The 13,485-nt window shown below is 32.8% G+C and overlaps 1 protein-coding gene across 2 annotated transcripts; it reads left to right on the forward strand.

The window, feature by feature from the left end:
• The first annotated feature begins 1,246 nt into the window (after window positions 1-1,246).
• On the forward strand, window positions 1,247-7,780 carry LOC112036026 (serine carboxypeptidase-like 33). 2 transcript variants are annotated; one of them, XM_065772685.1, is made up of 10 exons: window positions 1,249-1,634; window positions 1,869-1,976; window positions 2,113-2,208; window positions 2,328-2,420; window positions 2,634-2,722; window positions 2,842-3,117; window positions 3,370-3,527; window positions 4,116-4,211; window positions 4,781-4,886; window positions 7,435-7,780. In XM_065772685.1, the coding sequence occupies exons 1-10, from the start codon at window positions 1,328-1,330 to the stop codon at window positions 7,579-7,581; spliced, it is 1,476 nt and encodes a 491-aa protein (XP_065628757.1). In that variant the 5' UTR covers window positions 1,249-1,327; the 3' UTR covers window positions 7,582-7,780. The 2 variants fall into 2 exon arrangements, with proteins under 2 accessions (XP_065628758.1, XP_065628757.1); XM_065772686.1 differs by lacking the exon at window positions 4,781-4,886 and having other exon boundaries at window positions 1,247-1,634; window positions 7,435-7,564.
• The last annotated feature ends 5,705 nt before the right edge of the window (window positions 7,781-13,485 follow it).

Here is a 13,485-nt window from a genome sequence, read left to right on the forward strand (position 1 = left end):
AGAAAAAAAAAATCAATTTTTTTAAAGAAAAAAGTAACAAAATGTATTTTTTTTTTAATTATATTGTTGAAATAACACCAATCATTTTATTATCACTTTACTTTTTTTTTTTTAAGAAGAATATTATTATCACTTTCCTTGATAAAGTTTTTGTAGTAAAATTGATAACATAAGATTATCCGTTGAATGTGTGTTTTTCTCTTTATAACTCGATCGCTCCGCGCAAGTAACTACCGCATGCAGTTTTGCTTGTGGCGTGTGAGTTTAACAAAAAAATATTTACTACTTCTGCTTGGGGATTGCCTTTATATGATCTCACATCGGGCAGTTGTGTGTTTGTGTTTCTCCTTATAACTCGCTCCATGTAAGTAATTGCTACATGTAGTTTTGCTTGTGGTGTGTGAGTCTAACGAAAAAATATTTACTGCTTCTACTTAGGGATTGCCTCTATACGATCTCACATCGGGCAGTTGTGTGTGTGTTTCTCCTAATAACTCACTCCGCGCAAGTAATTGCCACATGCAGTTTTGCTTGTGGCGTGTGAGTTTAACAAGACAAAAAAGAAAAAAGAAAAAAAAAAGGATTATCCGTTGAATAATTTATCAGTTAGCTCAGACCTCATCATCATCTGTTATCTTCCGCTTGATCTTGTAAGTACCGTTAGCTCTCTCTCTCTCTCTCTCTATTTTTTTTTTAAGAAGAATATTATTATCACTTTCCTTGATAAAGTTTTTGTAGTAAAATTGATAACATAAGATTATCCGTTGAATGTGTGTTTTTCTCTTTATAACTCGATCGCTCCGCGCAAGTAACTACCGCATGCAGTTTTGCTTGTGGCGTGTGAGTTTAACAAAAAAATATTTACTACTTCTGCTTGGGGATTGCCTTTATATGATCTCACATCGGGCAGTTGTGTGTTTGTGTTTCTCCTTATAACTCGCTCCATGTAAGTAATTGCTACATGTAGTTTTGCTTGTGGTGTGTGAGTCTAACGAAAAAATATTTACTGCTTCTACTTAGGGATTGCCTCTATACGATCTCACATCGGGCAGTTGTGTGTGTGTTTCTCCTAATAACTCACTCCGCGCAAGTAATTGCCACATGCAGTTTTGCTTGTGGCGTGTGAGTTTAACAAGACAAAAAAGAAAAAAGAAAAAAAAAAGGATTATCCGTTGAATAATTTATCAGTTAGCTCAGACCTCATCATCATCTGTTATCTTCCGCTTGATCTTGTAAGTACCGTTAGCTCTCTCTCTCTCTCTCTCTCTCTAACAAACACGCACATACACATACTCAAGGACCTATTTAGTATTTACAAGTGGAGTGAATGCAAAAGCTTGGAACAAAAATGGCCAATCCTAGTTCAAATAAATGTCTCTTTCTCTCTCTCTTGTCCATGTTTCTCTTTCTTCAGTGCATGACAACTTGCATTAAAGCATCACAAGAAGAATACCCCAAATCCCAGGAATCTGATAGGGTAATAAATCTACCAGGCCAACCCACAAGCCCATCTATCTCCCAGTTCTCAGGTTACATCAATGTCAATCAACACCATGGGAGGGCCCTTTTCTACTGGTTCTTTCAAGCTCAATCTCAATGGTCCAAAAAGCCTCTCCTTCTCTGGCTTAATGGAGGTGTACAAACATTTTAGTCCTACTAAAACTATGCTTGCTGTTCTTCTCAATCATATATTGTAAAGCTTAATTTGCTATCTCTCTCACCCCATATTTCCAATTTATTTACCAATCATATACTATAAAGTTTTGCTCTTTTTTTTCTTTTTTTTTTTTTAACAAATCTTTTGTGCATTATTTAGTCATTTAAAGGTGTAGTATATTTAATTATTTTGTGGAATTGCAACTTTGAAGGACCTGGATGTTCCTCAGTTGGGTATGGTGCAGCTGCGGAGTTGGGACCTCTTAGAGTTAATAAAAATGGAGTTGGACTTCACTTCAATAAATATGCTTGGAATAAAGGTCCTTTCATATAATACTTTGATCCTATTTTGATTATTCGTATCTATTCACTGTTGGATAATATGTTTAGAGCCCAAAAAAAAAAACTTTTGTACGTATTTTTAGCTTGAAAATTAGTATTTTATTACCCTTGCAGAAGCAAATTTGCTCTTTGTGGAGTCCCCAGTTGGAGTAGGGTTCTCCTACACTAACACATCTTCTGACTTCACCAAATTGAATGATGGGTTTGTGGGTACATAGTTCACCATTTTCTACCTCATTATTGAATCAATTAATTATATACTATTTTTTCTAAAGGATTAAATTAAATATTTACTAGTTGTGAACTCTAATTTGTCCACTTTACTTTAGCTGAGGATGCCTACAATTTCTTGGTGAACTGGCTGCAAAGATTTCCACAGTTTAAAACCCATGATTTCTTCATCGCAGGAGAGAGTTATGCAGGTGAGTAACATGAACTTTGAACACTCTCTCTCTCTCTCTCTCTCAAAATTACTAGCAATTGTATAATAAAAAGCTTATAAACTAATTTGACAATAAATTAAAAAGAAATGTCGAAATTACTTGTAATTGATGATGCTTTAATTTGTAAAATTTATATAAATAAAATTTGTAGTATTTTTACTATCACTCAATTATAAACTCTATATTTTGTAGGCCACTACGTGCCACAACTTGCAGAGCTTGTATATGACCGAAACAAGGATACAAGTAAATACCCAAAGATCAATCTCAAAGGTTTTATGGTACGTAAGCCCCCCAAATTGAAATCTTTATATGTTGCACAAAAGCTTTCATCATGATTCTATGTTCAAAATGTAGTATATTTATAACATAAAACTGTCATGTTATATATGTATTGCAGGTAGGGAATCCGGAAACTGATGATTATTATGATTATAAGGGATTACTAGAATATGCGTGGAGCCACACTGTTATAACAGACCAGCACTATGACAAGGCTAAACAAGTGTGTGATTTTAAGAGCCCCAACTGGTCTAGCGAATGTAACATTGTCATGAACCAACTCTTTGAGAAATATAATGAGATTGACATCTACAATATTTATGCCCCCAAGTGCCTTACCAACAGCACATCTTCGCTGGCTGATAGCAGTGACAGTGTTAATTCACTCGCTAAGGTGATAATTGGTATTATGAATATTATTATAAATCTCTTATAAATTGGCGTGTCAACTTTTAAACTACAAAATAAAAAGTATTTTAAAAAATTATTTATTGCATTTTTTATTTGACAATAGTCATAATTATTAATCTCAGTTGTAAGTTCCCATAATAAAATTGATAATAATTACAGCATTTTCCTTAATATTAGGCAAAATAATAAGAACATTGGATGCACTGAATATTAACTTAGAATTATGGTTGAAAAGGTGAATAATTATAGGATGAGGAGGATGAGAATCTTTGGAGGCTATGACCCATGTTTTTCTGATTACATAGAAGAATACTTCAACAGGGAAGATGTTCAATCATCCCTTCATGCAAGCATTAAAGGAAGAACTACCAATGTAAAATGGAAGGTCTGCAAGTAAGTATAAACTAAGGAACCACATATATGTTTTTATCTTTTGAAGTATTTTTTTCAAACCACACATATGTTGTTTTCTTTTGAAGTAGTTTTGTTCAATTTGGTTTGCAATATAATTATTACATTGTTTTAAAAGTTAAAACTTTAAGGCCTTTAGATAAAGGTTTATATACCATTCAATATTTTTTTGATTAGATGTGAATTTTAATAAAATCCACCATTGAATTATGTTATATTTGTATATTTTTCATACTTGCAAAATTTTAAGATAATAAAAGATCAATAGTTAAGTCATCAATCAATTGTATAAATTCAAGTTTTTTGTAGTTTAAAATCATATATAAAATATAAGTTTATAGATCAAATTGTAAATAACTTCTATTTGGCATGGAAATTGACATGCATGTTAAGAATATATAGAATATGTAATTCAATAGTGATATTTTCAAATTATGATTTCAATAACAAGTTATTAAATGACAAAATATTACTTAAAGTTACATTAAATATAACTTAGAATGTAATTCTTTCTATATATAAATTTTTCCCCTCAATAAGCTCCACGTTGTAACTACTATAATTTTTCAGTGATTCCATCCTTCGGGAATATAATGACACGGTCTTTTCTATCCTACCCATTTACACCAAACTCAGCAAGGGTGGCCTCAAGATATGGGTTTACAGGTACATATTATGCGGATTCTAAAAATAAATAAATAAACTAATTTTCTTCTTAATTCTTATTCTTTATTTAAATTTTTTCTATTACTTTTTTGTGAGTAAGAAAAACCTGTATCATCAACATCGTTATATTAATAATAAATAAGAATGATGATAATTACTAACGGTAGTTGAAATCGTAAAAACAAAATTTCAGTTAAAATTGTGTTTCATCGTTAGGCAATTATAAGTGAAACAAAAAGTGTGCATATGAGGGTCTGCAATAAGATGTAGCCTAATAGTAAATAGATGGGGAACGATTGGACACAATGTGAAGGGCTCTCGAGGTGGACCGTGAAAAAAACTAATAATAATGCAAAGCAAAGAGACGAAGCTTGGTTTTAAACCTTTGACAGGGACCTCACGTGTCTCTTGCAGTTTGGTCCACACCCCAACAACCTCGTGAATCAATGGATGGCCTTTTATATGGCTGGGTTTGGAATCTTTGGATAACGGCAGACCGAGCGTCTGCTGCTTTCTTTTTTTTTTTTTTTTTGTTCACGATATTTGCAAATACAAAAAGTTGGTAACAGTGGGGATGCAGATGGCAGAGTACCAGTACTTGGGTCACGCTACTGCATTGAGGCTCTTGGACTCTCTCTCAAATCCCCTTGGCGTTCTTGGTACCACAACAGTCAGGTTCATTATCCTCTTTTTTATTATATTCTTCTTTTTCCCCGTTATATAATGCAAGTTGTTATTTTTTTATTAAATTAAACCTTTAAAATAGATAAAATAAAATTTTAATTCATAGCGTTCATCTCATAATAACTGTTTTTTATTATCAAATTAAAATATTAATTGATTTTGAAGTAAACGGGTTTTGAAATCTAAATTTTTTATTCAACAATAAAAAACTTTACAAATTAAGTTAATTGAAATACACAGTTTTATATTTTATTATCAAGTTAAGATACTAATTACTTTTGGTGTTCATTTAAAAAAAAAAAAACTTTATAAATTAAATTAATTGAACACATGGTTTTAAACACGAGAATTGAAATTTTATTATTATTTAAAATTCCTCGTTCCCAAAGCTAGTTGACCCACTATTTATTTAGCAAATTGAGATCCAAATTATATGAATTTTATTGTATGGGGCTTTACATTCTTTGTTACTTGGAACGACAATTTCTAGTTAAATTATTCTATTTCATCTTCCTTGAGGTGTATTATTCTATTCCATTTTCAAAACCTCGATTTCTAACTAAAGGGAAAAAAAATATTATATAACAGATATAGATAAGATTCTGTTCATGTGTATTTGATGAGATTTTGAATGACTGAGTTTGGAAAGGGCCCTATAACCTCCACCGCTTGTCCTTACTAAAGTAGAGAACTTTCGCAATGAATGAATATTCTTTATATATAGCCATCAAGCCATATGGGTGATGGTAAACAAGCAAACAACAAGCAGACATGGCAAAAAAATCCACCTGTCCACCCTTATGCATTCATATTATACATAGATCTCTTACCAGTGACTAGACCTCTTATTAGGGATGGCAAAAACACATCAATTGTCAATCATCTAGCCATCCTATTTTACTGTCTTGTATGGATTATTTTTGTCTTGAAGAGGTGACGGGATAGGGATGGGCTTTGCTTGCTCCCCATCGTCTTACATTGCCCTATCTTAAATATGTATATGCATATTTTCCTTAATATATATATATATATACACATATATATACATATAATTTGTTTTTTTTATACATATTCAAATATTTTGTTACTATCTCCAAAATACTTATCTCTTTTTCTCTCTTGGTATTTTTCACCATCATCTTTTTCCCTTTTTGTTTCATCTTTATGGCATCAATGTCAGGTTAGAAAAATACCTCCAACTCACCTTGAACCTAACTTGCCCCACTCCCATAGTCCCACCCCATGCAGGTTTTCTCCACCCCAAAAATAAGACAAGACACCCGTGATCTAAGCTCGTCCAACACCATTACCATCCCTACCTCTCACTAATGATGAAACTAAGAAGAAATCGAAAGGCCTTCTTGGACTTTTGAAAGCTAATTAATAATGAATAATAATAAATATCATTTGAAAGTTGTGGTCCAAAAAATCATATCCCTCAAATTGAAAATCAGTCCCCAAAAGTCACCTAGCTCATGAATGTGGTCGGTGGTCCACTTCAAAAACAAAAACAAATCACTTAAAAAAAAATTTAAGTAAAAGCGAAAAAAATATTCGCTTACGAAATAACACAAATGACTTATGCATCATAATTAAGTATTTGGTATGATATTTTGGTTGTTAGCTTATTTGGAAAGCAAAATTAAAAGTTTGATATTTTGGGATTAGGGTGCTACCATGTTATCTAGGTCCACATAATTTTTTTTTTTTTTTGGAGAAACCACAAAAATGATTATTTGGGCATTTCTTTTTCGTAATTAGCAAGATGACTTTACGATTGAACACCATTATTAATTGAAAAATCAATAATCTACCAATTTGTTTATAGAGTGGTTGAACTTGTACATATTCTTCTAATTTCTATTGCAACTATGGAACAAACATTTTCAATCATGAATATTATAAAAGATAAATTTCACAACAAAATAGAGATGATATTCTATGGAATCCTTGATTTTGTACATTAAAAGAAAAATTGTTACAAAATTAGTACATTATTAATTACAAATGACTTTAAGGAATGATTGAGTTGATATGGGTATAATAAATTCCTATTTTTGATAATAAAATATTTCAATAAATTTTAAAGACAAAACTTAGGTACAGTATTTTAGGTGCTATTTTTTAGATTCCCCTCTTAAGATTCAACCATGTGACTATTTAATTAAAAAATACACTTCTTTCCCATGAGAAAAATCCATATGGCAAAATCTTAAAAAATGAACCTAAGGAACAACACATAAGTATTGTACTTAAGTTTTGCTCAATTTTAAATAGTTAGTTAAAATAATTTTAGTTATAGAATTTCAAAAATTCCTCATTGGTGTGAATCCTCCAACTCCACATCCCCCCCCCCTCCATTTTTTTTTTCCTGTTAGAATAAATGCTTGCTTGTTTTCTTTAAGCATGAGTCATGACATTTATCTGCGTACTATGGTTTCAATTGCAAAAAAAAAGAAAAAAGAAGGTGAATTCTTGATCTATTTAAGGCTAAAAAATGAAATTGGATTTTGATGATATTTTGGTAAACAAAATGCAGGTTGGAGGGAGAATGGTAGAGTATGAGGGGCTAACATTTGTAACAGTGAGAGGGGCAGGTCATTTGGTACCTCTCAACAAGCCAAGTGAAGCACTTTCCCTCATTCACTCTTTCTTGACTGGTGAACCCCTCCCTGCACACAGATGATATTTTCTGCACCTTGTTCCAATCATTGGCAATTTGGCATAATGATTTTGATGCCTCGAATTGTAACACAAATTTGTAATGAGGAGCTAAAATTGAAACTAATCACACATGCAAGGCAAACTAAAAACTCATCCATTAGACTTTGAGGTACCTTAATGAAGCATATAAAAATGTCTACCATGGCAATTGTGTGCCGCTAGCTCTTGAGCTCAACACATAAACTCCCTCCACTCTCTTCTTCTCTCTTTTTTTATTTTTTATTTTTTGAAGGGCGAAATGGCAATAATAATTTCACTAAGTGGCTAGGATTTGGTTCAATTGTCAACATTATTGATGAGGGTTAAAAAAGAGGGTTTATTTAATCTTCTCATGAAAAAGGATGTCAAGAGATGCTGTTAAGGAAGTCTGTTATAGGTGGACCAGCTTGGTTTATCCGAATTTTACGTGTTCAAATACATTTTTATTGCGTGACTTTCAATTCTTGTCATTAAAAAGGGATCCAAATAGAGTATGCATCAAAGATTTCAAATCTTATTGTATTAATTAAAAAAAAAAAACATATAAAATTAACCTAGATTTGAATGATTTAATTTCTATGAATTGATATCCACTAGATTACTTAAGTGATCTCTGTTGGGGGCGGAAAAGTCTTCCTTCCGACAAATGAGGTTTATGTTGGGTTGGGGGCTTAGATCGAAACTTGACAATGGGTTTGAAGTACGACCCAAAGGCTATCAGTGAAAATTTAAAGAATTCGCCTTATTTGATGCTTTGGGCTTAGGATGGGACTGACAAGGGTTATGGGATGGCCCAAAAAACATTTCCTACAACAGACACGTCAGCACAATAAAAGGTATACTGCAATAAAGAAATAGTCCAGCAGCAAAATAATTCAGCAGTAAATATTCCAGTGGTAAAATATTCTAGTGGTAAAAGATTTTAGCAGTAAAATATTCTAGTAGTAAAATATTCCAGCCATTAATTATTTCACAGATTAAACAAAGTATTTGCATCTTCAAAACCATCATCCATTGGTTCCAATGAAGAAGAGTCCTCTAATACAATGACATGAGGGAAGAACTCTATAGTAACAATTACATCATAACCTTCAATAGTAAATAAATAAACAAACAACATGGGCTCTATTATAACAAATAATGAGGAAACTTAGTGTGAGATGAAGGGAGAGAGAGAGACATTCTAGCTAGCGTAGCAAGATCATTTTGATGCTAGGGTATGCTCGTGGATATAATATATGTAGTAAGTGGTGAGGGTCATTTTTGGGTAGTATGAGTAGTGAGTGAGAGAGTGTTTAGTAAAGTTGCTGGGGATGGATAAGAGCTTATAAATGGAGGTGTGAGGGGTATTTGTGAGCTAGGGGCTGAAGAACTTAGTTTCTAAGTTTGAAACTAAGAACTTAAAGACTCAGAACCTTGTGAGAGACCGCGCCCCTAGCTCGTTTTTTATGATGTTGGGCCAAACCAACATGAACGGGTGGAGTCGTGTTATTGCCTCTCAAAATGGAGGTTCGACTGATTACATTTTTCCCTTTAGATTAAAGGTTTTATAATGAAGTCGCCACTTATTTAATTATTGGAATAAATAAGAAAACTAAAATTGAAAAAATCCTCATTTTATTAATTTGAAATTGAATTTACATTGATCATAGGAAAATTATATGGCCTTGGTCCTAGATACAATCTAAGATAAAATACATGGCTTTGTTTCCTAGTTACAATCTAAAAATCGAAAATTACATGGATAAGTATTTGATCTACTAACCCTTGATCTAAACTCGGAGGCTATGTTACAAGGTGGGAAGGTGTTAGACACTCACCTTACCTGGTGAAACTGGTCTTCTAGACTATGGTGGCCAACATTCAAATCACATCATCCAATCAATTTGCATGTTGAATTTAAAGTGTGTGCATGTGATAAACCTTAATTCAATTTATTAAGTATCGCATTTGGATTGAAAAATAAGTTCTAGTGAATGTGTATGGATGGTGATAGCCTAGATTTAAGGATTTGAAAGAATTATTAAACAAACATGTTTTTCATATTTTTGATGTGAATTTAAGATCAAAACTAGTGTTATGCATGAACATGTGATGAACAACCAAGAACATATAAAGAACACATAAGAACATTTAAGAACATTCAAACATATTCAAGAGAATTTAAATAGTTACTATCATGCTTTAATCCTAAATTCTCACAAAAAAAAAATTTAGGGAAAGGGATTATACCTATGCAAGATCCATATGGTGGAGGAAGAGATTCTTGGTAAAGGTCCTATGAGTGGAGGAAAAGAAAAGTTAGGAGAGGGAGAGTGAGTCTCACTTAATACCTTGAGTCTCAAGAAGACCAAGATATGATAAGACTACTTTACTTTCTAGAACTCAAGAGAGGAGAATAGAGGGGGTTTTGGTGTGTTTTAGAATGAAGGAGAGGGAGGGTTTATATAGTAGTGATGGAGGAAATATGAATGGAAGGTCATTTAATGAGGGTTGACAAAAAATCATGAACCTAGACCTCATTTTAGCCTTGGAAAAAATCTGGTGCATTAAATGAGGAGATTGGTCGGAGTGGAGAGCAAGCCAAAATTCGGTTTTCCCGTAGCTGCTGTAACAGCCTATAGAGCCAACTTCAAAAAATCATATCTGACTCAATTATGATCGGAATTGTCTCGTTCTTATGCTTAAATTGAAGCTCCGGATGTCTAGTTTTTAGGAAAATTAACCTTATTCATAGATTCAAAATATTTTAAGAGATATTAATGAAATGGTGAGCAGAGGTCATTTGTTAGAAAATGATTTCAGCACAATTAATATTAATAGGTCCCAAATTAGCTCCCAATTATCATTAAATGGCTCCAGTCACTCCAATTTTAGACTTAATTGGTTCCAAATTTACTCTAATTAGAAGATAATTGCATAAATTACTCATTGAATAATTAATGTTTAACTATCTAATTAATTAGGTGTATGCAACCTCACCATAAAATGTAATCCTAACCAATCAAATTCTGACACATCATTGATCTCCAATCGATTACACTTATAGCTAATTGAAATCAGTTGTTCATAATCACATATAGTCGGACTCAATTTGTGATAGTGCATCTCAGCCATTAAAACTTGATTTGATGATAACTTTCAATCTGGTGGTCCAATTAGGGCTTATGACTAGTTGATTTGATCGTTAAGTCAGCCTCAATCTTCAGAAAATCCTTGGAGAATCGTTCCTAGGATTTGGCCAAGAGTGGTAAGTTCAGTTTTAGAGTGTTCTTTGTTGTTTTGGGTAATGGTAGTTGGAGTTCTGACTTAGCATTAAATGTTGATTGTCCTTAGCTAATGGGATTAGAGTATGTATTAGGCTAATGATCTTGGTTTTGCTGCTGCTAGAATCAGAGATCTCTAGAGCAGATTGTATCACCCTAAGGCAAGTGTCAATCTTGGAGCCCTTTGCTAGGAACTCTACTGGAGATCCATTTGGTGCCCTCCAAACCACATTCCCGTAAGTTTCTCCATTTTGGTTCATGTGCTTGGTCCATGAACTAGAAGATACACATTTTTGGCATAATAGTGAACTATTTTCAAGTCATTCCAGAATTTTTCATGGTTTGGTTATGGCTGCCCTTAGTCCATAACCGAATGGGTTGGAGATGAAAGGAAAGATGCTTGGCGAAAACTTTCCATCTTTATGTCATGTCATCTCAGCTTTGTGTCACATAAGAAATGATGAAAATCAGCTTGGTAGGGAAGGGTTTAACCCTTACTGGACACGTGTCCTCTCCTGATTTGATTTGACAAGCTGGAACTGATGGTAATGAGCCCCAACTATCAGCTTGGTTGTACTGAAACTTGACTAGTGGTTAGTCTAACCACTTTAGTTACTCAATTGAGCTTCAATTGTTGAGATAAGCACAGGGTTGGGCTATTTCGGCTGGGCCTTGTTGTTGGGCTTCCTTGGACTTGTTCATCCCTACAAAATGAATAGTTTTGCCATGGGTGATATACATGGGCTTTTGTAGTTAGTTGATTATGAAAAAAATAAGAATAGCTCCCAAAAATTTTGTAAAGGAAGTATTTTTGAGTAATTTATATTTCCCACGAGTTAAGGACTTTAGTATATGAAAATATGTTTTTTTGCTAAGAAATAGTTTTGGGCTTTAAGCATAATGTAATTGTTTTTGCCAAAATAATATTTGGGCTTTTAAAAATAGTTGCCAAAATAATATTTGGGCTTTGTAAATCGGTGCCAAAATAATATTTTTGGCTTTTGTAAATAATTGCCAAAATAGTATTTGGGCTTTGTAAATAATTGCCAAAATAGTATCTGAACTTTTGGGATTTTGTAAAAATATTACCGTGTAGCAACGGTTTTAGTAAGAGTGTCGTGTAGCAACGGGCTTTTAGAAATGCTGTGTAGCAACAGGCTTTGTAAGAGGGTTTTGTTGGGCTATTTGGGTTTTGCCCACAAGGTAAATGAGTTTGGGCCTTTTTGTGGAGATAGTATAATTTTGTAGTCCAATTTTGGTAGTAGTGTGATAATTATTTTTGTGAAAACCCAAATGGGATATAATGGGTACTATTTGTGAAATGGCCCAAGATAATTTATGGGGCTTATATAGGAAATATTTGTAGAAGCCCAAGTTGGGTAATAATATGGAGAATATTTGGGTAATATGTGGAAAGTATGTAGGAAATATTTATGTGGGCCCAAAATAGTTTATGGGCTTGTATGGGTATTTTTTAGTGAGTGGGGTAATGGGATTAGGGCTCGAAAATTTGTACCTCAACAATCTCTATTGTAGATTTCTTAAAATCCTAACAATTTGTACTTAAATGAATAATTTAAATTTTATTAAGTTATCAATATTTAAACAAATATTGACTAACACTATTTTGTTTCTATAAATACATTTATTATAAAGTTCTTAAAATTCTATCAATTCATATTTTAATTAATAGTTCAAATTTTGTCACTTTACCAACATTAAAATAAACACTGACTGTCATTAATTTTGTATATATTTTTAAAAAATTATGACATGAAAAAATTAGAATCATTCATACTTGAAAAAATTTCCCTCAAAATGTTGATTCTTTTTTCTTTAGATTGAGGGTTTTAAACGAAGTCATTACTTATTTTAATTATTTAAATAGGAAAATGTGAGAGATTGCACCTCTAACCCACCAACATTCCTTAGTTGGGCCAAACTAGCGTGAATGTGTGGAATCGTGTTGGTGCTTCTCAAAATGACAATTCAATTGGTTATATTTTTTTCCCATAAATTGAGAATTTTACATGAAGTCGTCACTTATTTTATTTAAAAGGAAAATAAGAAACCCTTATGATTGGAATGTACTCCGTTGAATAATTAAATTTTACATTAAATATAAATAACATTACAATGCCTTGGTCCTAGATACAGTCTAAGAATTATGTGGCTTCGGTCATAGTTACATTCTATATAATGTAGAAGTACATGAACAAGAAGGTAAGAAGGGGTTAAGCTCCTATAACTTTCCCACATTCAACACTTGGTAGGTTTTCAGTTATTCCCCAGGTTTCTTGCATTAAATGCTGGCCTTTTTCCCATGTCTTGTCACTTGTAGCTTTCATGCCTACCAGTAAAAAGGTTGGCTTTGGTTGCTTCTTCTCTTTTTTTCTTTTTTTTTTGGTTGCTTGGACCGAGGGATAGAGAGATTAAGGCATAGAATGAGCCTTTTCTTCTTCTTCTTATTTTTAGCCAAGGGTGAGAGAGTAACACTAGTTTTAACCAAAACAGAAAGAGTGACTAAGATTCAGAGCCTTTTCTTCCTCCTTTTTCTTGTCTTTGGCCAAGAGTGAGAGAAATAGAGAGCTTTAGCTAAGGTTAAGAGGGAAACTAAGATT

This window comes from Quercus suber, unplaced genomic scaffold (genome assembly GCF_002906115.3).
Source record: "Quercus suber isolate HL8 unplaced genomic scaffold, Cork oak 2.0 scaffold_62, whole genome shotgun sequence".
Classification (NCBI taxonomy): Eukaryota; Viridiplantae; Streptophyta; class Magnoliopsida; order Fagales; family Fagaceae; genus Quercus; species Quercus suber.

Bases quoted from the DNA above. Each gene is read 5' to 3' on its own strand.
- LOC112036026 (XM_065772685.1), top strand. From the start codon at position 1,328: ATGCAAAAGCTTGGAACAAAAATGGCCAATCCTAGTTCAAATAAATGT. The intron at 2,723-2,841 runs GTACGTAAGCCC...TATGTATTGCAG, and splicing joins TCAATCTCAAAGGTTTTATG to GTAGGGAATCCGGAAACTGA. The intron at 3,528-4,115 runs GTAAGTATAAAC...ATAATTTTTCAG, and splicing joins GTAAAATGGAAGGTCTGCAA to TGATTCCATCCTTCGGGAAT.